This window comes from Oratosquilla oratoria, chromosome 12 (assembly GCF_046742065.1).
Source record: "Oratosquilla oratoria isolate Oo_2021 chromosome 12, ASM4674206v1, whole genome shotgun sequence".
Taxonomy (NCBI): domain Eukaryota; kingdom Metazoa; phylum Arthropoda; class Malacostraca; order Stomatopoda; family Squillidae; genus Oratosquilla; species Oratosquilla oratoria.
The window spans coordinates 26006733-26030475 of NC_134788.1; the positions used below are offsets into that span (position 1 = coordinate 26006733).

Below are 23743 nucleotides of genomic sequence, written 5' to 3' on the forward strand. Positions count from 1 at the left end.
GTGTCTTAACCCATTCAACTCCGATGACAAGATGTCTTGTCATTTGGTCAAATAAAACAAAAAATCATAATAAAACAACAAAATGTTTGATGATCAAACAGCACCAGAAAAATATGACGTCATCAGTCCTCCTCCTCCTCGAGGAGGAGGACTGATGACGTCATATTTTTCTGGTGCTGTTTGATCATCAAACATTTTGTTGTTTTATTATGATTTTTTGTTTTATTTGACCAAATGACAAGACATCTTGTCATCGGAGTTTAATGGGTTAATATGCTGACCTTGCTTGCATCACCCTTGTAGGGGGAGCAGAGGAGGAACAGGGATGAAGGAAGTCGTGACGGATCTTTGGTCAGGCCCTGCTAAGGCCAGTCCAAACTCATACCCCCATATACGGCTCAACGGTTGAGCCGTATATGGGGGTATGAGTTTGGATTGGCCTTAGCAGGGCCTGACCAAAGATCCGTCACGACTTCCTTCATCTCTGTGCCTCCTCTGCTCCCCCTACAAGGGTGATGCAAGCAAGGTCAGCATATTAGGACACCATGCCAGGACTCGCAGTAATGGGTTTAAACTGGACAAATTTAGATTTAAGAAGGAAATAGGCAAGAACTGGTTTACTAATTGGGTGGTCGACAAATGGAATAGACTTAGTAACCATGTAGTTAGCAAGTACTGATACTATTGGTTGTTTTAAGAAACGGTTAGACAACTTTATGGATGACAGGTGGTGATTGATATGGAACTGCCTAGTGTAGGCCTTATGGTCTCTTGCAGTCTCCTTCATTATGTTGTTATCATACCCTACTGGAACCTATTCTGATGACTATTGCCATTTTAAATCATCCTGTATCAACACCAAGAATCCATGGGACCTTTATACAGGTATGTTATTTTGCATCTGTGTACTTGAGAAAGCTTCAACAAGTGACATAACATTTGATAAAGTTTCCATCCTCACACAATCAACTCTGACAAATCTATCTATAGCTTACTTGAGGACTTGAAGAGGAATCTAGAAGAAAACGTAGTTGTAAATATGATCAAGTTTCCATTCTCTCACAGAGTTGACTGACAAATCTATTTATAGCTTACTTGAAGACTTGAAGAAGAATCTAGAACATGTGTTCCTTGGTATAAATCTTATTCCATTTTTTGCCCTGCTTTTCTGCCGTCGTATTACAGCCTGCACCAATGGCAAAAAGAAAATGGTGGTTACGGAGAGACGTCCCAAATCAGACTAAATTTCGGCAAAGTATTTTCAGACTCGATTTCCACAAAATTATTCCAGAACAGATTTCTACGAATTACTGTCAGACTTGATTTTTACAAACTATTTTCACACCCGATTTTTGCAAACTATTTTCTGATTCGATTTCTATAAACTATTTTCATTTGATTTCTACAAAGTATTATCAGACTTTATTTCTACAAACCATTTTCAGAATTGATTTCTACAAATACCAGACCCAATTTCTACAAACTATTTTCTGACTCAGTTTCTATGAAAAGTATTCACACTTGATTTCTACATAATCTTTTTCAGACTCAATTTCTACAAACCATTTTCAGACTCTACCTCTACATTTGGCCCAAACCATTTCATCCTGCCGGCCACCTGAATATTCTATTCCGTTCTACGACACCCAGAAATGGTCCATTACCCGCACAGGTTCTCCGTTTCGCTTCTCACGCACGTCCACTACAACTCTTCAACATCATCACTGCATCCCTTTTCCTTCCATATTATCAAATATTCTTCGTCCCCTTCCCTTCGTCAAAACGTCGTTCCAAGTCGTACGTGTCCTCCGTTTCTTCAGGAACATTGTGTCACTGCGAACAGGAATGTTTTTGTCGGTCTTCAGCTCCTCTGTGTGAATCCTTTACTGATCTCAGGAGGAACGTAGCCTTCCTCCACTTTCCTGGGCTGCTTCTTGCCGTAGATGAGTGACTTTCTCTTCGGGTAGTACCTGTTGGAAAATAAAAAAAATCTTGTATCACAACAGGAATATTTTTCTATTATTATTATTGAGAGGAAGAGAGAAGGAGTTTGAATGTGTTTGAGATGAAATGTCTGAGAAGTATGATAGGGGTTACTAGGCTAGATAGAGTGAGAAATGAGGTGAGGAATAGGGGTGGAAAGGGAGCTGGGAGATAAGGTTGATGAAAGAGTATTAGGATGGTTTGGACACATGGAAAGAATGAATGAAGAAAGATTAGTAAAAGAAGTGTGGAAGGCGGAGGTGGAAAGAGTGAATATGAGGGGGTGTCCTAGGATGGGATGGATGGATGGGGTGAAAGGGGCTTTACAAAAGAAAAGAATGTCTGTAGAGGAAGGACGGGAGAGGACAGAAGACGGGTGAATGGAGAAGGGTTGTGTATAGATGAGGCTGTGATGCATGAGGGGGAGTGGGTGGGGGATGGGGGGTGAGGAAGTATGTATGAGAAAAAATTTGACGCAGCCCGAAGGGATTTCTCCCCGTCTTCTCCTTTCCTGTATGAGGGGACGGAGAGGGGGGTCGCCGAATTTATGAAGCGGCCTTGCTGTGGATGTGCTGTGTCTTGCGACACTGCTTCTGACCCAGGGCAGTGGACAAGGTGCAGGGATGACCTGATCCAGGAGGTGCCAAGATAGGAGGGAGGGAGAAGGGTGGAGGGGAGTGGAATATATGGGAAATGAAATGGGTGGGAGTGATTTCTATGCCATTTTCTTTTTGGCTACCCCCCATGTAAGGGGGAAAAAAGCCTTTGGTGTGTATTATTAATATCATATATATATATATATATATATATATATATTATTAATCATGGATAGGGTGGAAGGGGCATTGGGAGAGAGGGGAATGCCTGCTGAGGGAGGATGGGAGAGGACAGAGGTGAATGGATAGTGGTTGTGTATGATGATGCTGTGATTGGAAATTTAAAAAAAAATCTTGTACCATGACAGTAATATTTTCTTTATTATTATTATTAATCATGGATAGGGTGGAAGGGGCATTGGGAGAGAGGGGAATGCCTGTTGAGGGAGGATGGGAGAGGACAGAGGTGGGATGGGGGTGAATGGAGAGCGGTTGTGCATGGATGATGCTGTGCTTGGAAACTTTAAAAAAAATTGTATCACGACAGGAATATTTTTTTAATCACTATTAATCATGGATAAGGTGGAAGGGGTATTGGGAAAGAGGGGAATGTCTGTTGAGGAAAGACGGGAGAGGACAGATAATAGGGGTGAATGGAGAAGGGTTGTGTATGGATGATGCTGTGATGCATGGAGGGGAGTGGGTGTGGAAAATAAACTGATGCAGCCCAAAGGGATTTCTCCCCATCTTCTTTTCTGCATGAGGGGCAGAGAGGGGGGTCGCAGATTTAATGAAGCGGCCTTGCTGTGGATGTGCTGTGTCTTGCAACACTGCTTCTGACCCAGGGCAGTGGACAAAATACAGAGATGACCTGTCATCCAGGAGGTGCCAAGATAAGAGGGAGGGAAGAGGGTAGATGGGAGTGGAGTATGTAGGGGATGGAATGGGTGGAAGTGGTTTCTATGCCTTTGTTTTTTGGCTACCTCTCTTGTAAAGGGGAAAGAGCCTTTGGTATATGTATATATTAATTATTTCATTATCCCGAATATCCTAGAAAACAGCTTACGGCCACCAGTCTTGCAGCCTATCAGTCAAATCGACCAATCAATCCATCTGCCCAGATTGGTCAAGTCAATCAATCCATCTGCCCAGATCAGTCAAATCAATCAATCAATCCATCCACCCAAATCGGTCAAGTCAATCAATCAATCCATCTTCCCAGATCAGTCAAGTCAATCAATCAATCCATCCACCCAGATCAGTCAAATCAATCAATCAATCCATCTGCCCAGATCGGTCCAATCAATCCATCCACCCAGATCAGTCAAATCAATCAATCTGCCCAGATCGGTCAAATCAATCAATCTGCCCAGATCAGTCAAATCAATCAATCCATCTACCCAGATCTCTTCTACAGAAGACCCAAGGCCGACCAGTAATGGCCATCAGATTGGCCATCAACTCCCTGACTTTCACATTTAACCACTTCTTCAGTACTATGATGCAAGAGTGGGTACATGAGGACGCTGGCATCAGCGTCTTAATTATATATTTTTGTAGCTTTGCACAAGTTACCCCGGATTCTGTGAACTGGTTTGATCACATTTTCTCTGTTTATTATTACTAAAGGAGAATGAGTAATACTGCAGTGACCTTCATATTTTATAATGTGAGTAGTGTGGTGCATCGTACATATGACATCCAATGCCGTGCGCAAGAATTTGACTCGTACTGAAGTGGTTAAACAATATTGTTCACTCTACATAAGAATACTCTTTACAAAGCAAGAACTCTTACACATCTAGCCAAGACCTTGCAGACCCCTCGGATGGTCTGCGTGGCCTCTATAATCCGCTAGAAACCCTTGATTGAGAAATCCCACTGCGGAGGAACCCCTGGGGACCGTTTGGACTTGCGATACATACCTTCGCTTCTTCTCCGGCAGGAGCATGACGAGCTTGTCCTTGTTGTCGAAGAAGAAGATGACCTCCTCCTTGGTGGCAAGATCCTTCTTCTTGGCCTCGATCTCCTCCAGTAGCCGTTCCTTCTCGAACTCCTTCAGCTGGTTCTCCAGTTCTTCCTCTCGTTTCTTCTCCCACATTCCTAGGACAGAAATCTGTAAAATGGGAAAAATCTAAAGCTCCCAAGGGCTTCTTCCCCAGTGTGAGGGGGGTAGCCCTGTCAAAGGGATGTACCTACAAAGGATTACAAAGGCAGAGCATGCCGACAGGCTCCCAAGGGCTTCTTCCCCAGTGTGAGGAAGGTAGCCTTGTCAAAGGGACGTACCTACAAAGGATTACAAAGGCAGAGCATGCCGACAGGAGACCTTTTGTTCCGTATCTAGGTCGGATGCATGGGGGGACGGAGAGGGGGGGGTCGCCGATTTAATGAAGCAGCCTTGCTGTGGATGTGCTGTGTCTTGTGACACTGCTTCTGACGCAAATTCGAGGTCCGCTAAATTGAGGGTTGAGTGTACATCCACAGCAGGGCTGCTTTATTAACATGGTAACCCCTCCTCCCTTCACCTCATTAAAATGAAAATAATAATAATAAAAAATAAATAAAATACATACATACATAAATATACCAAAGGCTTTTTTCCCCCTTACACAGGGGGGGTAGCCAAAAAGAAAAGGAATAGAAACCACTCCCACCCATTCCATCCCCTACATACTCTACTCCCCTCCACCCTCCTATCTTGGCACCTCCTGGATGACGGGTCATCCCTGCATCCTGTCCACTGCCCTGGGTCAGAAGCAGTGTTGCACGACACACCATATCCACAGCAAAAAAAAAAAAAATAAATACATACATACATATACCAAGGCTTTTTCCCCCTTCCAAGGGAGGTAGCCAAAAAGGGAAAGGCATAAAAACACTCCCACCCATTTCATCCCTAAATACACTCCACACCCCTCCCACCCTCCCTCTCATCTGAGCACCTCCTGGATAAATAAATAAAATAAAGTAAAACTAAAATAACATAAATAAAATAAAGAAGATGGGGAGAAATCCCTTTGGGCTGCATCAAAATATCATCCATACACAGACATAAATAAATAAAAATAACATAAATAAAATAAAATAAAGAAGACGGGGAGAAATCCCTTTGGGCTGCATCAAAATATCATCCATACACACCAAAATGTCTTTTCTCCTTTACGAGTAGCAATTTTACTCTAATAAAGACGAATGATATGCAGCTCTTGTTTGTGGGTCTTTAGAACACATTGCCGAGTATAACCAATGCCCGTACTGAAATCGTAACAACAATGCAATGACAGCCATTTATTTGATATTATTTGTCTGTTTTCATTATTTGCTTGATTTTCATTTATTATTATTCATCTGAAAGAGTTTTAGGATGGTTTGGACACATGGAAAGAATGAGTGAAGAAAGACTAGTAAAGGAGGTATGGAAGGCAGATGTGGAGGGAGTGAACATGAGGGGACATCCTAGGATGAGATGGATGGATGGGGTGAAGGGGGCTTTGGGGAAGAGGGGAATGTCTGTTGAGGAAGGACGGGAGAGGACAGAAGACAGGGGTGAATGGAGAATGGTTGTATATGGAAGATGTTGTGATGCATGAGGTGGAATGGGGGGTGAGGTAGTGTGTGTGAGCAAAATTTTGACGCAGCCCGAAGGGATTTCTCCCCGTCCTCTCCTTTATATGGGGGGACGGAGAGGGGGGGTCGCCAATTTAATGAAGCGGCCTTGCTGTGGATGTGCTGTGTCTTGCGACACTGCTTCTGACCCAGGGCAGTGGACAGGGTGCAGGGATGACCCGTCATCTAGGAGGTGCTAAGATGGGAGGGAGGGTGGAGGGGTGTGGAGTGTTTTCGGGGATGGAATGGGTGGGAATGATTTTATGCCTTTTCCTTTTTGGCTACCTCCCTAGTAAGGGGGAAAAAGCCTTGGTATATGTAAGTATGTATGTATTATTCATCTGTCAATTCATTATTATTTACTATTTACCTGTTTGTTTACTACTTTATTTTTCATATTATTATAATTTTTATTTATTTATCATTATTATATTTTTTTTCACATCTGACCTAGTTATAGACCAAAAGGTCTCCTGTTGGCATGCTCCGCCTTTGTAATCCTTTGTGAAGCACTGCCTCGAGTTTCGATAATGACGATATGGTCTAACCTCGCAAATTCCTCCCTGTTGGGCAGCTAGGGCAGTGGCCCTTGCAGAGGACTTTGTAGCGTGGAATTTAACAAACCGTGTCCTTTTTCCAACTTCGCCAGTGGCAGGGTTCGAACCGCCATCCCCTCAACCCTCTCTGCATTATCATAGTTTTTATTTATCAATTCATATTATGATTTTTTTTTCGCATCCGACCTAGATATGGACCAAAAGGTCTCCTGTCGGTATGCTTCGCCTTTGCAATCCTTTGTGACCCGCTCAGCCATTGAACTTCATGACGATGACGTAGAGAGCAATCTTGGACCCGCCACAACATACACTTACCAAACATGCTCCAAACCCGTCACTTTGAGCAGACAGACAAAGGGTTCAGTTCAATGAATACATACATCAAATCAAATAATTCTGACAACTGACACCAGACTCGAACCCTGGACTTGTATGTTAACCCATTAAACTCCGATGACAAGATGTCTTGTCATTTGGTCAAATAAAACAAAAAATCATAAAACACCAAAATGTTTGATCAAACACCAGAAAAATATGACGTCAGTCCTCCTAGGACTGACGTCATATTTTTCTGGCGTTTGATCAAACATTTTGGTGTTTTATGATTTTTTTTTTTATTTGACCAAATGACAAGACATCTTGTCATCGGAGTTTAATGGGTTAACAAGTCTATGATTCTACCGACCTGCTTCACCACTACCTATAGGTGGGCTTGGTTTTTTGTAAAATTGAGATTAGGATGGCATTTAGCAGTCGACTCAAATCCTGCGGGAGAACTCTCTGAATTATTTGACTGACATCATCGTCATTGGCGATTCTATTCAGGTATTTCAACGACGAAAGTCTATCAAGGTTACATACCAGCTTCACCACTAGGTACAAGTGGGCTTGGTTCTTCGTAAAATTGAGATTAGGACGATAATTAGCAGTCGACCCAAATCCTGCGGGTGTAGATTAACCCTGGGGTTGAAGAATTTTATAGCCTCAGTAGCGTGGTTGGTAGAAGTATGGGCTTGCTAACATACAAGTCTGGGGACAACTGTCTGAATTATTTGATTGACATCGTCATCGTTGGTGATTCTATTCAGGCATACATACATATACAACACATACCAAAGGCTTTTTCCCCCTTACACAGGGGATAGGCAAAAAGAAAAAGGCATAAAAACCACTCCCACTCATTCACCCTCTTATGCCTAGATGGGGTATTGGCTGCAAAAACTGGGCCCACTCCACTTGCACAACACTTGCAAACACAAACGAATACACAAACATTTGGACATGTTGCCCAGGATGCAACACGTCATGGAAGACTGCATTACACACAATCATGCACGCAAACAGCACAACATACACTACATACATACATATACCAAGGCTTTTTCCCCCTTACCAGGGAGGTAGCCAAAAAGGACAAGGCATAAAATCATTCCCACCCATTCCATCCCCGAAAACACTCCACACCCCTCCCATCTTAGCACCTCCTAGATGACGGGTCATCCCTGCACCCTGTCCACTGCCCTGGGTCAGAAGCAGTGTCGCAAGACACAGCACATCCACAGCAAGGCCGCTTCATTAAATCGGCGACCCCCCCTCTCCGTCCCCCCCATATAAAGACAACATACACTCCATAAAGGATTTGTGGGAAATCCCCCGTTTCAGCCGTGGCATTCCTTAGGGAGATGGGACTGCTCAGACAGTCTAGGGAACAACAACGACTTCCTAACGAGTTTCACAGAGTTCCTATGGATCTCTCTGGAAAGAAATTTTGGATCGTTACTGCTGTTGTTCCCGTGTCTAACCAAACGGTCGCACTTCCTCGAGGAACATTATGGCTGGAGCGGGGTTTTCCAGCAAATCCCCTATAGCACATGTTAACCGCTTCGGTACGATGACACCTAAGTAGGCATTATGAGGCACAAGTGGGTACACAAGGTTGTCGGTGTTGGCATCTCAATTATATATAAATATTTTTTGTAGTTGTACATCAGTTACCGCAAGATTCTGTGAACTGGTTTGATCACGTTTTCCGTGTTTATTATTACTATGAGTAAAAGAGAACGAGTAATTCGGCAGCAACTTTATATTTTACGATGTGAGTAGTGTGATGAATCGTACATATGGCAGCCAATGCTGCATGTGAGAAACTGACCCGTACTGAAGAGGTTAAGATTGTACACACCACGATAACCACGTGGCATAGAATGCGTGTCATGTCGCCCATGACCTGATGCTCTTGGACAGTGCAACCCTGCTTGATCCAACCTAACCTAACCCAGTGCAATTATGTAATTATGCACCACAGGTGACTACCCACATGGTACATGTATCAGCTCCCGCCGCATGTCAGTTCACTCGTACCTTACAATAAAGGAGACGAACTCGCCAAAACTTCTTTCTCTTCATCGCTACAAGATTTTTGGACAGTTTTCCGTACTGTAATGGTTACGGGGCTCTTTGTATGTTGCTGGCGGAGAGCGACGAGAACGGGAGCAGCTGTGTGAAGTCGGAGGAAGATCTTTAGGCTAGACTAGGAACCAGGTGCCAGCCCCTCAAGTTTGCACCTCCGGATACGTAAACTAAGTGTTGGTTAAGGATTGTCTCACGTGATTTTCTTGTCTTCTGGTTTTACATACATACATACATACATATACCAAGGCTTTTTTCCCCCTTACCGGGGGGGAAGCCAAAAAGGACAAGGCACAAAAACATTCCCACCCATTTCATCCCCGAAAACACTCCACACCCCTCCACCCTCCCTCCCATCTTAGCACCTCCTAGATGACGGGTCATCCCTGCACCCTGTCCACTGCCCTGGGTCAGAAGCAGTGTCGCAGGACACAGCACATCCACAGCAAGGCCGCTTCATTAAATCAGCGACCCCCCCTCTCCGTCCCCCCATATAAAGGAGAGGACAGGGAGAAATCTCTTCGGGCTGCATCAAATTTTGCTCACACACACTACCTCACCCCCATTCCCCCGTCCAATCCACCTCATGCATCACAACATTTTCCATATACAACCATTCTCCATTCACCCCTGTCTTCTGTCCTCTCCCGTCCTTCCTCAACAGACATTCCCCTCTTCCCCAAAGCCCCCTTCACCCCATCCATCCATCTCATCCTAGGACGTCCCCTCATGTTCACTCCATCCACATCTGCCTTCCATACCTCCTTTACTAGTCTTTCTTCACTCATTCTTTCCATGTGTCCAAACCATCCTAATACTCTTTCATCCACCCTATAAATACTTAATTGTTCTGTTACCAAAAGTGCTTTTGTTGGTATTGTTTGTTGGGTAAATAAAGATTTAAAACGAAACCACTCTTTCTGAACTTGGGGGAAAAATAAAAATGAATAAAATAATTTTTTTATATTTTTCTTCTCCAATTAGTAACAGTGCCATCATAAACAGAAAGAAAATAAAGATAAATAAAATTATAAGAATAATTAGAAATGGGAACAATAATAACAATATTATACATATATATACACCAAAGGCTTTTCCCCCCTTACAAGGGAGGTAGCAAAAAAAAAAAAAAAAAAAAAAAAAAAAAAAAAAAAAAAAAAAAAAACACTCCCACCCATTCCATCCCCACATACTCCACTCCCATTCACCCACCTCCCTCTTATCTTGGCTCCTTCTGGATGACTGGTCATCCCTGCATCTTGCCCACTGTTCTGGGTCAGGAGCAGTGTCACAAAACACAGCACATCCACAGCAAGGCCACTTCATAATAATAATAATTAGGAATGGGAATAATAATAATACATAAAAAAATAATAATAGAAATTAAATAAATGGCATGCAGGCTATAATCGTATCCAAAGAAACGCAGCCAAGAAACCAACGCACCTGTTCTTTTATACCTGCGTCCTCGCATGCCGCCCTGGCCTTCGCAACCTCTTCATCTACCAAACTCCGCAGGTCCATCTGTTTCACTCGTCCAGTGGCCTCAAGCCGAGACAGGAGTGACAACACTTCCTCCCTTATATCGTCGTCTCCTTCCGCACTCGATACCAGTGTCTTGATTCGCTCGGCCTGTTTTTTTGAAGGTAAAAATAATTATTAATATATCTTTCTTGTACATATACCAAAGGCTCTTTTCCCCCTTACAAGGGAGGTAGCCAAAAAACAAAGGCATAAAAACCACTCCCACCCATTCCATCCCCAATGCAATCCACTCCCCTCCACCCTCCTCCCTCCCTCTTATCTTGGCACCTCCTGGATGACAACGGGTCATCCCTGCATTCCAACCATTGCCCTGGGTCAGAAGAAGTCCCGAAAGACACAGCACATCCACAGTAAGGCCACTTCATTAATTATTAATATATTTTTCTTGCGGTTGGTTGGTACAACTGTTTACGAATGACCGAACAAGTAAAAACATTTTCCCTCAAGTTACAAAACATCAATGAATCAACAACTACAAAACTGACATCCAAGTATTGGAAATCTGTTAGGTAAGGTTTTCTCCATTTTCTTTAACCATCTCCAATCCCTGACCCACTACCCTTGCATTTACCTCTCGCACTACCCCATCCATGTATAAGTTGAACAGCCAGGGTGACATAACGCATCCTTGATGAAGTCCCACCTTCACCTCAAACCACTCACTCTCTCCATTTCTAATCCTGACACAAGCTCTACTACTCTCATAAAAACTCTTGACAGCTCCCAGAAGCTTTCCTCCTATCCCATATATCTGCATAACCTCCCACAGTGCCTTACTGTCTACCCTATCGTAAGCCTTTTCCAGATCCATAAAAGCCCAAAAGACATCCTTCCCCTTTCCTATAGCTTTCTCACATATTTGTCTTACCACAAAGATCTGATCTACACAACCTCTACCCGTCCTAAATCCACACTGTTCCTCACCAATTACTCCCTCTGTTCCTCTCCTAATCCTCTCAATCAAGATCTTCCCATAAGCCTTCCCAACTATACTTAACAGGTCCTGGAGCTGCAGCGTCTACGTCGTGGGACCACCCCCCAACCCCAAGAGTTGGGGGCCAAACGGCAGAATCTACCCCTGGCTACCGGCTGTACGCAGGTGGCACCAATCCCCAAGAGGAGCTACGCCTACCTTGGGGAGTACCACAATCCTTTTTCCCAACATGCAATATTACGTTTTTTCTGCACCGAGGGGTGATTTTCCGGCGATCACTCCTCTTCTTCTACTTTTAGCTGGAGATGTAGAGAGCAATCCTGGGCCCACCACAAAATACACATGCCCAACATGCTCTAAACCCATTACTTTGAGCAGACAGACAAAGGGCTCAGTTCAGTGCAATATGTGCAAAAACTGGGCCCACCTCACTTGTACAACACTTGCTGACACAAACCAATACACAAACACTTGGACATGTTCTACCTGCCCTCCAGTAACTCCACTCCCACCTCCCCAACCACAGCCAGCACCCTCACCCACTCACAATTTCCCTCTGCCCTTACCCCCGATTAGTACTCCCCTTCCTTTGTCCCCGATCTCTCCTTTCCCCCACTCTGACCCAGATCCTACACCTTCCCCACTACCACCCCAACCTCAACCCCAAATGGCAACATACAACACATACAAAACACACAACATCAACATATTACAACACAACATTGACGGTATTAACACGAAAAAACATGAACTTGAACACTTTCTTAAACAACACAACATACACATTGCGATTTTACAAGAAACAAAACTAAGACACTCACATAAAAAACACCATCATTTCATAATTACACCACCATCAGACAAGACCGGACTGACGGCTATGGCGGTGGACTCATCACCCTGATCCACCACTCCATCTGTTTTGTGGACACAAGTGCCACAACCAAAATTCTCCTCCCTACCACAGATAACACAACAGAAATCCAATCCATTCGAATCCGCACAGGCAACAAATCAACACTGACAATAGTTAACATGTACATTCCCCCCCAATCATCCCCCACAGTTCCAGACACCTTCAGGCCTCATTTTAGCCAACTAGCCTCAATCCCCAACCTGATCATGGGTGGTGACTTCAACGCCAAGTCGTCTGCCTGGTATGTCGACAACCCTGACACAGACAGAGGGCTTGATATACAGACTCAGTTTGACACATTGACTATCATGAACAACACACATAATCATACACATATCCCACACCAAGCCCTCTACACTCCCTCCTCTCCTGATATCACCTTCTGCTCCCCCTGCCTAACCCCAACAACATCATGGAGAGTGGTCGGAACCCTTGGCTCTGACCACCTTCCAATCATCATCACCACCAAAACAAGATGCACCCCAGTCGGCCACAGACACACTTACACCAATTACAAGAGAGCTAACTGGGAAGCTTTTACTGAAGAGACAGAACAACATTTTGAAACACTTAACAGTACACCAATCACAAACATAAACAATGCTGTGCACACTTTTAATACAATCATACAAAATGCAGACAAGAGATACATCCCTAGAGGCAACAGAAAATCACACAACCCCAACTTCACACCAGAAATCCAAAGCCTCATCAGACAACGTGACACACTTAGACACGGTACCCCCACACCTATCCCTCAAAACATAGCAGACCAAATACAAACACTAAACACTGTGATTGCCAATAAAATACATGAACAAAAAACACAAAATTGGCAAAACTAAATCAATACACTTGATCACAAAACAAACACCAGCAAATTGTACAAGACACTCAACAGCATTACACTATCCAACAGTAACACTACACGCTCTCACGCAGCAATAATCACAACAACAGCTAATCTACCCTCAAACAGACAACAAGCAAACGAACTCATACGTCATTTTGCACAGACAAGCCATCTCACTTCTCACCCTGACGACCGACGCACCATTCGACGTAAGAAAGACTTTCCCACAGACTCAGACTATATACCCTTCATAGACAGTCAGACAAAACTCATAATACATAGTCTCAAGCACTCATCTGCCTGTGGCCCTGATAACATAAGCAACATCCACCTAAAACACATTGGACCACAAGGTATACACGCACTCACAAACATTGCAAACTACAGCTATTCACACAACACTATACCCGACATCTGGAAGCATGGTAAAATAATCACCATTCCAAAACCGAACAAAGACCCAACAATCCCAACATCGCACCGTCCAATCACACTTCTCTGCACCCCCTCTAAAGTCATTGAACGCCTAATACTTAAACTTGTCACACCACATATTCCCCTTGCTGACTCACAACACGGTTTTAGGCCACTACACTCCACAAACACTCTTCTGACAAACCTCACACAAAGAATTTTAGATGGCATCAATTCAGATAGGCCCCACCAAAGAACACTTCTTATAACATTAGATATTAGTAAAGCTTTTGATGCTATCCCCCGCCACAACCTAACAAATAAAATATATAACACAGACATGCACAATAACACCAAAAGATGGCTGGCCAATTATCTGGCAGGTAGGAATGCTTACGTGTCATATAATGGCCAATCATCGCACATCAGAAACATTAAGAACGGAGTACCACAGGGCTCAGTTCTATCCCCCACACTATTTAATCTATACATGCATGACTTACCCACGCCAGACACCTCAGAAATACAAATCTCTTCCTACGCAGACGACATAACAATCACATGCACACATCGTAACACAGACAAAGCTGCAGAAATAATCCAGCCATACCTTGACACACTCAACACATGGTTCATCACAGACTCAAAATAGCTCCAACCAAATCTACAGCAACACTTCTCACCAACTGGACAAAAGAACACAAATACATACCTCATCTCTACATCAACAACATTCTAATACCACACACAAACACACCGAAAATTCTTGGTGTAACATACGATACATCCATGTCTTTCAAACAACACATCACAAACATAAAAAACAAATGCACACCCAGACTTAACACACTTAAGTCAATCACTGGAACAACATTTGGACAAAACAAAGAAACTAATATAACAATATACAAACAATGCATACGCTCAGTGTTGAATTATGCGAGTCCTGCATGGGCTCTTAATCTCAGTGAGACACACCACAACACCCTTCAAATCATACAAAACAAAGCCCTAAAAACAATTACAGGCTGCACAAATACAACACCTACAGACCATTTACACCATGAAACAAAAGTCCTCAAAGTCAAGGACCACCTCGACATGAGAGGCACACAAACACTTGCCGCAGCCACCACAAACACATTACACCCACTACACTACATAGCAGAACACCCACACACACCAAGAAACATTAAAACAACACCCAAAGACCTTTATCACGCACAGATACTCTCTTCTCTTCCTCCACAACCACCAAATACCAGCCTCTGGAAACATATTCATAATCATATCACACACCGCTCCATTAACACACTGAAAGACAACACACTGCTGCATGCCAGACCCCCTGATATCCACCCTTCTGAATCCTCTCTCCCACGAAAGGACAGAGTCCACTTGGCCAGACTGCGGTGCGGTCACCACCCAGCACTTCTAAGCTACCAGAAGAGGCTGGATGACCGCATTGTGAACAGCTGCCCAGGATGTAACACTTCACCCCATACCATACAACACATAGTGGAAGACTGCATTATACACAATCATGAACGCAAACAACACAACATATGCTCTATAAAGGATTTGTGGGAAAACCCAGTTTCGGCTATGGCATTCCTTGGGGAGACGGGACTGCTCGGACAGACAGTCTAGGGAACGACAACAACAACAACTACACTTAACAAGCTAATCCCTCTGAAACTACTACATTCACACTTGTCCCCTTTTCCCATGTAAATGGAGAAAAGTGGGAGGTGAGCCAGCTGTTATTTGCTGACGACACTGTGCTTGTGGCAGGATTGGAGGAGGGACTGAGGAAGTTGGTGACAGAGTTTGGGAGAGTATGTGATAGAAGAAAGCTAAAGATAAATTTGGGTAAAAGTAAGGTGATGAGATGTACAAGGGGTGAAAGTGGCAGTAGACTAGAAGTGAGCATTAAGGGAGAGCGACTGGAGGAAGTGGATAGTTTTAGATACTTAGGTGCAAATGTGGCAGGAAAAGGTGGAGTGGAGGTGGAGGTAGAATGTAGATTGAGAGAAGCGAGTAAATGCCTTGGTGGACTGAAGAGTGTAATGAGGAATAGACATTTGGGAATGGATGCTAAGAGGAGACTGTATGAAGGAGTGATTGTGCCAACAGCACTGTATGGGGCAGAAACATGGAACATAAGAGAGGAAGAGAGAAGGAGTTTGAATGTGTTTGAGATGAGGTGTCTGAGAAGTATGATGGGGGTTACTAGGCTAGATGGAGGGAGAAATGAGGAGGTGAGAAGAACGGGGGTGGAAAGGGAGTTGGGAGATAGGGTTGATGAAAGAGTATTAGGATGGTTTGGACACATGGAAAGAATGAGTGAAGAAAGACTAGTAAAAGAGGTATGGAAGGCAGATGTGGAGGGAGTGAACATGAGGGGACGTCCTAGGATGAGATGGATAGATGGGGTGAAGGGGGCTTTGGGGAAGAGGGGAATGTCTGTTGAGGAAGGATGGGAGAGGACAGAAGACAGGGGTGAATGGAGAATGGTTGTATATGGATGATGTTGTGATGGATAAGGTGGAATAGGCAGGGGGATGGGGGGTGAGGTAGTATGTGTGAGCAAAATTTGACGCAGCCCGAAGGGATTTCTCCCCGTCTTCTCCTTTTATGCATGGGGGGATGGAGAGGGGGGGTCGCCGATTTAATGAAGCAGCCTTGCTGTGGATGTGCTGTGTCTTGTGACACTGCTTCTGACCCAGGGCAATGGACAAGGTGCAGGGAGGTGCTAAGATAAGAGGGAGGGTGGAGGGGTGTGGAGTGTATTCAGGGATGGAATGGGTGGGAATGATTTTATGCCTTTGGAGGGGTGTGGAGTGTATTCAGGGATGGAATGGGTGGGAATGATTTTATGCCTTTTCATTTTTGGCTACCTCCCTTGTAAGAGGGAAAAAGCCTTGGTATATGTATGTATGTACATATACCAAAGGCTTTTTCCCCCTTACAAAGGAGGTAGCCAAAAAACCAAAGGCATAAAAACAACTCCCACCCATGCCATCCCCAATACTCTCCACTCCCCTCCATCCTCCCTTTTTATCTTGGCACCTCCTGGATCACAACGGGTCATCCCTGCATCCCGTCCATTGCCCTCTCTGGGTCAGAAGCAGTGTCGCAAGACACGGCACATTCACAGCAAGACCGCTTCATTAATTATTAATATATTTTTCTTAATTAATTATTAATATATTTTCTTCATTAATTATTAATATATTTTTTCTGTTTACGAATGACCGAACAAATAAAAACATTTTCCCTCAAGTTATAAAACATCAATGAATCAACAACTACAAAACTGACATCCAAGTATTGGAAATCTGTTATGTAAGCTTCTTTACTTCAGTAGTTACGGCACATTTCCCATCAGCTTTCGCTTCTTTGCCAAAATGGAAACTAAATAAAGAAAAAAAATCTGGAGAAAAAAAAAAAAAAAAAAAAAAAAAATCAAATTTTGTTAAGATTCTACCACTGCCACAGCAATTTACTGAAAACAGGCATGATAGTGGGTAGCCCAAAAAAAATCTACATTGGCTGGGTGTCCGAGGGCAGAGCCCCCAGTGGGGGATCAGGAGGCTATGGGCCTAGGCTGAATCCCTGGGCATGCAAGCCGTTCTGTTGATGTTGCTATCGATATAATCTGGCCAAAATAAAATCTACCCCAGTCATCATCTTGCTATACGTACATGTGCGCACCACACCACGCAATGCTACACAAAACGAATCACTTCCAGGCCAGCACAAAATAAACCGCTTACACACAGGTACAGCCGACACACGAATTGCCCAAAACTTCACACCAACCAAAAATAATTTGACCACAACAAAATAGTTTTTTGTTAACAGGATCGTTTATTACAATCGGGAATTAATGACAAAAAATTGAGATTGTTATCAGGAAAAGAAAAAAAATCGGAAGAATATCATGCCTGTGAAAACAAACTTAAAAAGACAAAGGAGGATGTTGCTTATGAGTGCCACTCAACCAGCGAGCATGATGGTAAGTGTTGCCTCAAATTTCAACAACTGGAGACCCACCACCCCACAGTAGCCAGCAACAATCCTCGAACTAGGGGTGTGAAAAAAAAAAAAAAAAAAAAAAAAAAAAAAATATTGTTGCCCACAATTGCTCCTCTTGAAAATCATATTGCCCACCTGTGGGGTGCATGGCCAAACTTTGGACAAGATTAGAGGATGTTGTCCATATTGTGGCATGATTTCGATAGAAAATCCATCATTAATCATATTTACAACATGGCAAGGAACCAGCAATTAAAGTGTCATCTATTAGCCAAGGATGTACGAACACAGACGGATGATACTAAATCTTCAAGCTGTGTCCATTAACCCCTTCGTTACCGACCCGCCAACCTTATGTAAACAAACGTTTCAAACCGTCCCACGAATGGCTGGAGCCTTATGTTTGTAAACACAGACACTTGCCACCACGTGGGTAGAACTAATCCAGAAACCGAGGCCTTGAGAGCCCTCAATACACACAGCTTATAACTGTGACACGTGCGTGTCACAGGGAGCACGCTCGGTTCCTGGCGGGTGCACTCAGCCGTGACACGCAGGTGTCACAAAACACACATCCGGTACTCAAGGGGTTAATCAATTTCCTGTTTTCCCTGTACTTCTTCACAAGAAGAGGTGTCAACTGATACTTCTCATACTATCCAACTTCAAAATCACCCCTCCCTTTCAACTTAGTTTCATGTAATGCTAACACATCCATCTTCCTTCTCACAAACACCTCTTCCATCACCCCTCCCTTTCAACTTAGTTTCATGTAATGCTAACACATCCATCTTCCTTCTCACAAACACCTCTTCTGTCATTTGTACAACAAACATATTTATTATGACCCATCACTGACATCACCCCTCCCTTTCAACTTATTTTCATGTAATGCTAACACATCCATCTTCCTTCTCACAAACACCTCTTCCATCACCTGTACAACAAAAATTGACATGGCCCCAACCTCTTCCCCTTCCTGGTCACTGCAAACACACCATCATTCAGTGGATTTAGGCACCTAGCACCTCTATGCACATTATTTACTCAAATTGTATATTGTCAGTGTATCTCTGTACCAAAGTTAACTCAATCGATCGATTATTATTCATTTCTGGAGTTCTCAAGACTGAGTTACATTTGGCCTTGATTTCTGGCCTTTGGCTCGCCTCTAAAATGTGCACAACTCACCGTTCCAGCATCTAAATTTTCCGTGTCTTTGACAGTCCGTTCCAAACACCCTTGGAGATTGCCCCACTTGCTAAAGAGTGCCCAGCCAAGTGCCTCGCAATAGGTGGCCAGGAGCGGTTTTGACGCCATCAGCGGAGCAAGGGAGGCTAAGGTTTTGCCAACGATGTGATTCGGGTCTTTCAGGTCAAAGTGGTCGTCGTTATAGGGATTCCGTAGGTAAGCTACCCGTACCTTCACCTGCAGATAACACAAGGAAGTTAGAATCTTGGTTACGTGTTAGTGACAAGGCTCGACTTACTTTCTATATGTCAAACCAAAAACAAAATTAAATCTACTACATAACAAGGGCTTCTTCCCCCTTATAACGAATAGAAATGCAGAGGTAATTATTAAACTCTATCTAGCGATAGTTAGACCCATCCTTGACTATGCGGTACAGCTTTGGTCTCCGTCCTACAGAATGGACATCAATTCACTAGAATCAGTACAGAGGAGAATGACTAAAATGATACATGGACTCAGAAATTTGCCTTACGAAGAGAGGCTTAGGCACCTTAACCACTTCACTACGGGACTTAAATCTCGCGGGCAGCAGCCAATGCCAGCCGTACGACGTGTCGTAATAATACTCGCATCATAAAATATAGTCACCGCTTATATTGATCGTTCTCTCTTTCACCCGCGAATTTTGAAATCCACAGAGAATGGGATTCAGGGCACATTTGGGAGGATGTAAAAACACACGGGCGACTACAATAAATATAATCAAGACGCCGATATGGCAGCGTCGCGAATCCACTTGCTCCTCATGACGCCTACGTAGGCGGCACCGTATGGAAGGGGTTAACTTACAATCTCTGGAAAGACGTAAAGAGCAGGGTGATCTAATAGAGGTGTTCAAGTGGATCAAAGGCTTTAACAAGGGTGATGCAAACAAGAGCATCATATTAAAACAACAGGGGAGGACTCGCAGTTATGGATTTAAACTGGACAAATTTAGATTTAATAAGGAAATAGGCAAGAATTGGTTTACTAATAGGGTGGTTGACGAATGGAATAGACTTAGTAACTATCAGTTGTTTTAAGAAACAATTAGACAATTTTATGGATGGGGATGACAGGTGGTGATGGATAAGGATCTGCCTAGTGTAGGCCATATGGTCTCTTGCAGTTTCCTTCATTCTTATGTTCTTATAAGGGAGGTCGCCAAGTCAAAAGAATGCACCCACTCCCACCCTCGTCTCCCTCTCCTTTTAGCTCCTCGTGGATGAGAGAGTCATCCCTGTCTCCTGCCTACTGCCTGGGTCAGAAGCAGACCATCAAGTCACAGCACATCCACAGCAATGCCGCTTCACTTTATTGATCCCCCACCCTCTTCCCAATCATGCAAAAATTATTAGAGAAGAAGGGGGGAAATCCATTTGGGCTGCATCAAAATATCATCCACACTCAACCACTCTATCCTTGCTTGACAGACATTGAAAAGAGTGAAGACAGGGAGAAAATCCTTTAGGCCTGCATCACTGTATCATCCATACACAGCCATTTTCCAATCATCCCTATTCCCTTGCATTCTCCTCTCCTTGCTCAACAGCCATTCCTCTCTAGTTCAAAGCCCCATCCATCCATCTCATCCATGGTCACCCCCTCAGGTTCACTCCCTCCACCTCTGCCTTCCACACACACCTTTTACTAATCTTTCTTCACTCACTCTTTCTGTGTGTCCAAACCATCCCAATACTCTTTCATCAGCCCTATCTGTCATCTCCTTTTCCACCCAAGCTCTCCTCCTCATTTCTCACTCTATCCAACCTTGTAACTCCTACCATACTTCACATTTCATCTCAAACACATTTAAACTTTACCTCTCGGGTACCTAATTCCATGTTTCCTCCCCACACAGTGCAGCTGGCAAAGCATACATTCATATAGTCTCCTCTTTACGTCCGTTCCCAAATGCCTATTTCTCATGACACTTTTCAATCCCCTAAGACATTTATTCGCTTCTCTCAACCTACATTCTACCTCCACCTCTTTTTCTGGTCATGTGCAACCCCAAATATCTTGAGCTATCCACTTCCTCCAGCCTCCCTTAACCCCTTCCATACGGTGCCGCACACGTAGGCGTCATGAGGAGCAAGTGGATTCGTGACGCTGCCATATCGGCGTCTTGATTATATTTATTGTAGTCGCCCCTGTATTTTTACATTCTTCCAAATGTGCCCTGAATCCCATTCTCTGTGGTTTTCAAAATTCGCGGGTGAAAGAGAGAACGATCAATATAAGCGGTGACTATATTTTATGATGCGAGTATTATTACGACACGTCGTACGGCTGGCATTGGCTGCTGCCCGCGAGATTTAAGTCCGGAGTGAAGTGGTTAACCCCTTCAATACGATGACGCCTATGTAGGCGTCATGAGGAGCAAGTGGGTACGCGATGATGCCGACGTTGGCGTCTTGATTATATTTATTGTAGTCATACCTACGTAACCTCCATTCTCTCTAAACTGGCTTCATCATATTTTCTATGGTTATCAAAATTCACGGGTGAAAGAGAACAAACGATTGAGCACTGACTTTATTTTTTATAATGTGATTATTATGACGCAACATCGCACGTCGGGCAGCTAATGCTGCCACATGTGCGATGTGCCCCGGAGTGAAGAGGTTAATACTCTCAAATTGCTGCCATTCTCTCCTCTTGTATATCTCATCACCTTTTACCCCCATTTACCTTCAACTTTCTCCTACTGTATACCTTCCCAAACTCTGTCACTTCATCTCAAACACATTTAAACTTCTCCTTGCCTCTTAGATTCAAAATCTCCACCCCACAGTATCATCAGCACAATCACCCCTTCACATGAGCACTTGAAAATTTATTTTCTCGTTTCCTCGTGCAATCAGTTTTTACCCACAAACCAACAGGCTAGGCATGGGAGAGCCTTGGGTTTCAATCCTTTTACTATCTCTGTCAATGCGTTTTACCATCTTGTCTCAATTCTTGCTTCATAAACTCTTGATAACATCTCAAAATATTTGACTTTAAAAATTTTCCCCTACTTCTTCCAACTCTTGATAACATCTCAAAATATTTGACTTTAAAATTTTTCCACTACCTCATCCATTTCCCCCCTCAGTTCCTCCCATCCTCTCCTCAACCTTCGTACCTCTTCCACCGGTTCCTCGGGTTTAACCTCATAGTCAACCCATTCTTCATTGTTCTCGGCAGTGACGTAGTGGTGACAGGCAGCTAGTGCTAGAGCTTGACTCAACGCTGGCCCAAAGTCCTCCTGTAGCATTAGGTATGCCGCCACCCGAGCTGCCGCTGTAAAGAAGGTTATTTGAGTACGCTGTTCAATCCACACTGGTATCATGCCCTGAAGGATCCCCTGGTAGCCATATAGGATTCTCACTCTGTGCAGAAGCGAAAAAAGTTCAAATCCTGCGGTTGATGGCAATGACAACATAATCATACACACATACAGTAAACCCTCAATATCCCAGATATCAGATATAATGGACAAAAAATCTGACCGGACAAACCCTTGCTATAACAGATTTTCATCTGTTATGGCGAGGGATCCTCAGTTATAACGGATCTTCGGATATAGGGTACACGTACCAATGGAGACGCACTTGCCCTATGCAGACGCATTTGACACAGAAAAACTTCTACCTGCCGATGGTGAATGGATAGGACTATAATTATACATACATACATATACCAAGGCTTTCTCCCCCTTACTAGGGAGGTAGCCAAAAAGGAAAAGGCATAAAATCACTCCCACCCATTTCATCCCCAAAAACACTCCACACCCCTCCACCCTCCACTTAACTATCCCCTCATAATGTGACATAGTCTTACTTTCCTAATCCAAATAGGTACATGACTGCAGATGAAATGATTCTTTCAAAAACAGTACTTTTTTTATTTCATCTCCTGCAGTCATGTACCTATTTGGATTAGGAAGGTAAGACTATGTCACATTATGAGGGGATAGTTAAGTGATTTTTTGAGCCTATAATTATCCTCTTATCTATTCACCATCGGCAGGTAGAAGTTTTTTGTGTCAAATGCGTCTGCATAGGGCAAGTGCATCTCCACTGGTACGCGTACCCTAAGTACCCTAAACACAGACCTGTCACCACATCATCCTTTATGTCAAGGGTGTACTGTAATTTAATCCTACTAATTTCTAATACTGGACAATCTTCAGGATATAACGGATCTGTCCAGTATTTCCATCGGATATAATGGATCTTTGCATATAATGACAGACCCATGTCCCCATATCATCTGTAACATCGAGGGTTTACTGTACATGAACCAAAGGATTTTCCCCCCCTTACAAAGGTGGAAAAAAAAAGGTATAAAATCCACTCCCATCCATTTCATCCCCACATGCTCCACTCCCATCCATTTCATCCCCACATACTCCACTCCCATTCACCACCCCTCCCTCCCTCTTCTCTTGGCACCTCCTGGATGACAGGTCATCCCTGCATCTTGTCCACTGCCCTGGGTCAGAAGCAGTGTTGCAAGACACAGCATGTATAGAACATACATACATATACCAAGGCTTTTTCCCCCTTGACAAGGGAGGTAGCCAAAAAGAAAAAGGCATAAAATCATTCCCACCCATTCCATCCCTGAAAACACTCCACACCCCTCCACCCTCCCTCTTATCTTAGC

The 23743-nt window shown here is 43.7% G+C and overlaps 1 protein-coding gene across 1 annotated transcript in view; it reads right to left on the reverse strand.

The window, feature by feature from the left end:
* Positions 1-492: 492 nt before the first annotated feature.
* The window catches only part of LOC143031137 (uncharacterized), a 36246-nt gene continuing 12995 nt past the window's right edge, over positions 493-23743 (reverse strand). The window contains exons 5-9 of the mRNA XM_076194625.1: positions 22218-22375; positions 19046-19282; positions 10598-10783; positions 4505-4695; positions 493-1970 (exon numbers count right to left, since the gene is read on the reverse strand). Coding sequence (XP_076050740.1) covers positions 1862-1970; positions 4505-4695; positions 10598-10783; positions 19046-19282; positions 22218-22375 — 881 coding nt within the window. The 3' untranslated portion in view covers positions 493-1861. The remainder of the gene's footprint in view (positions 1971-4504; positions 4696-10597; positions 10784-19045; positions 19283-22217; positions 22376-23743) is intronic.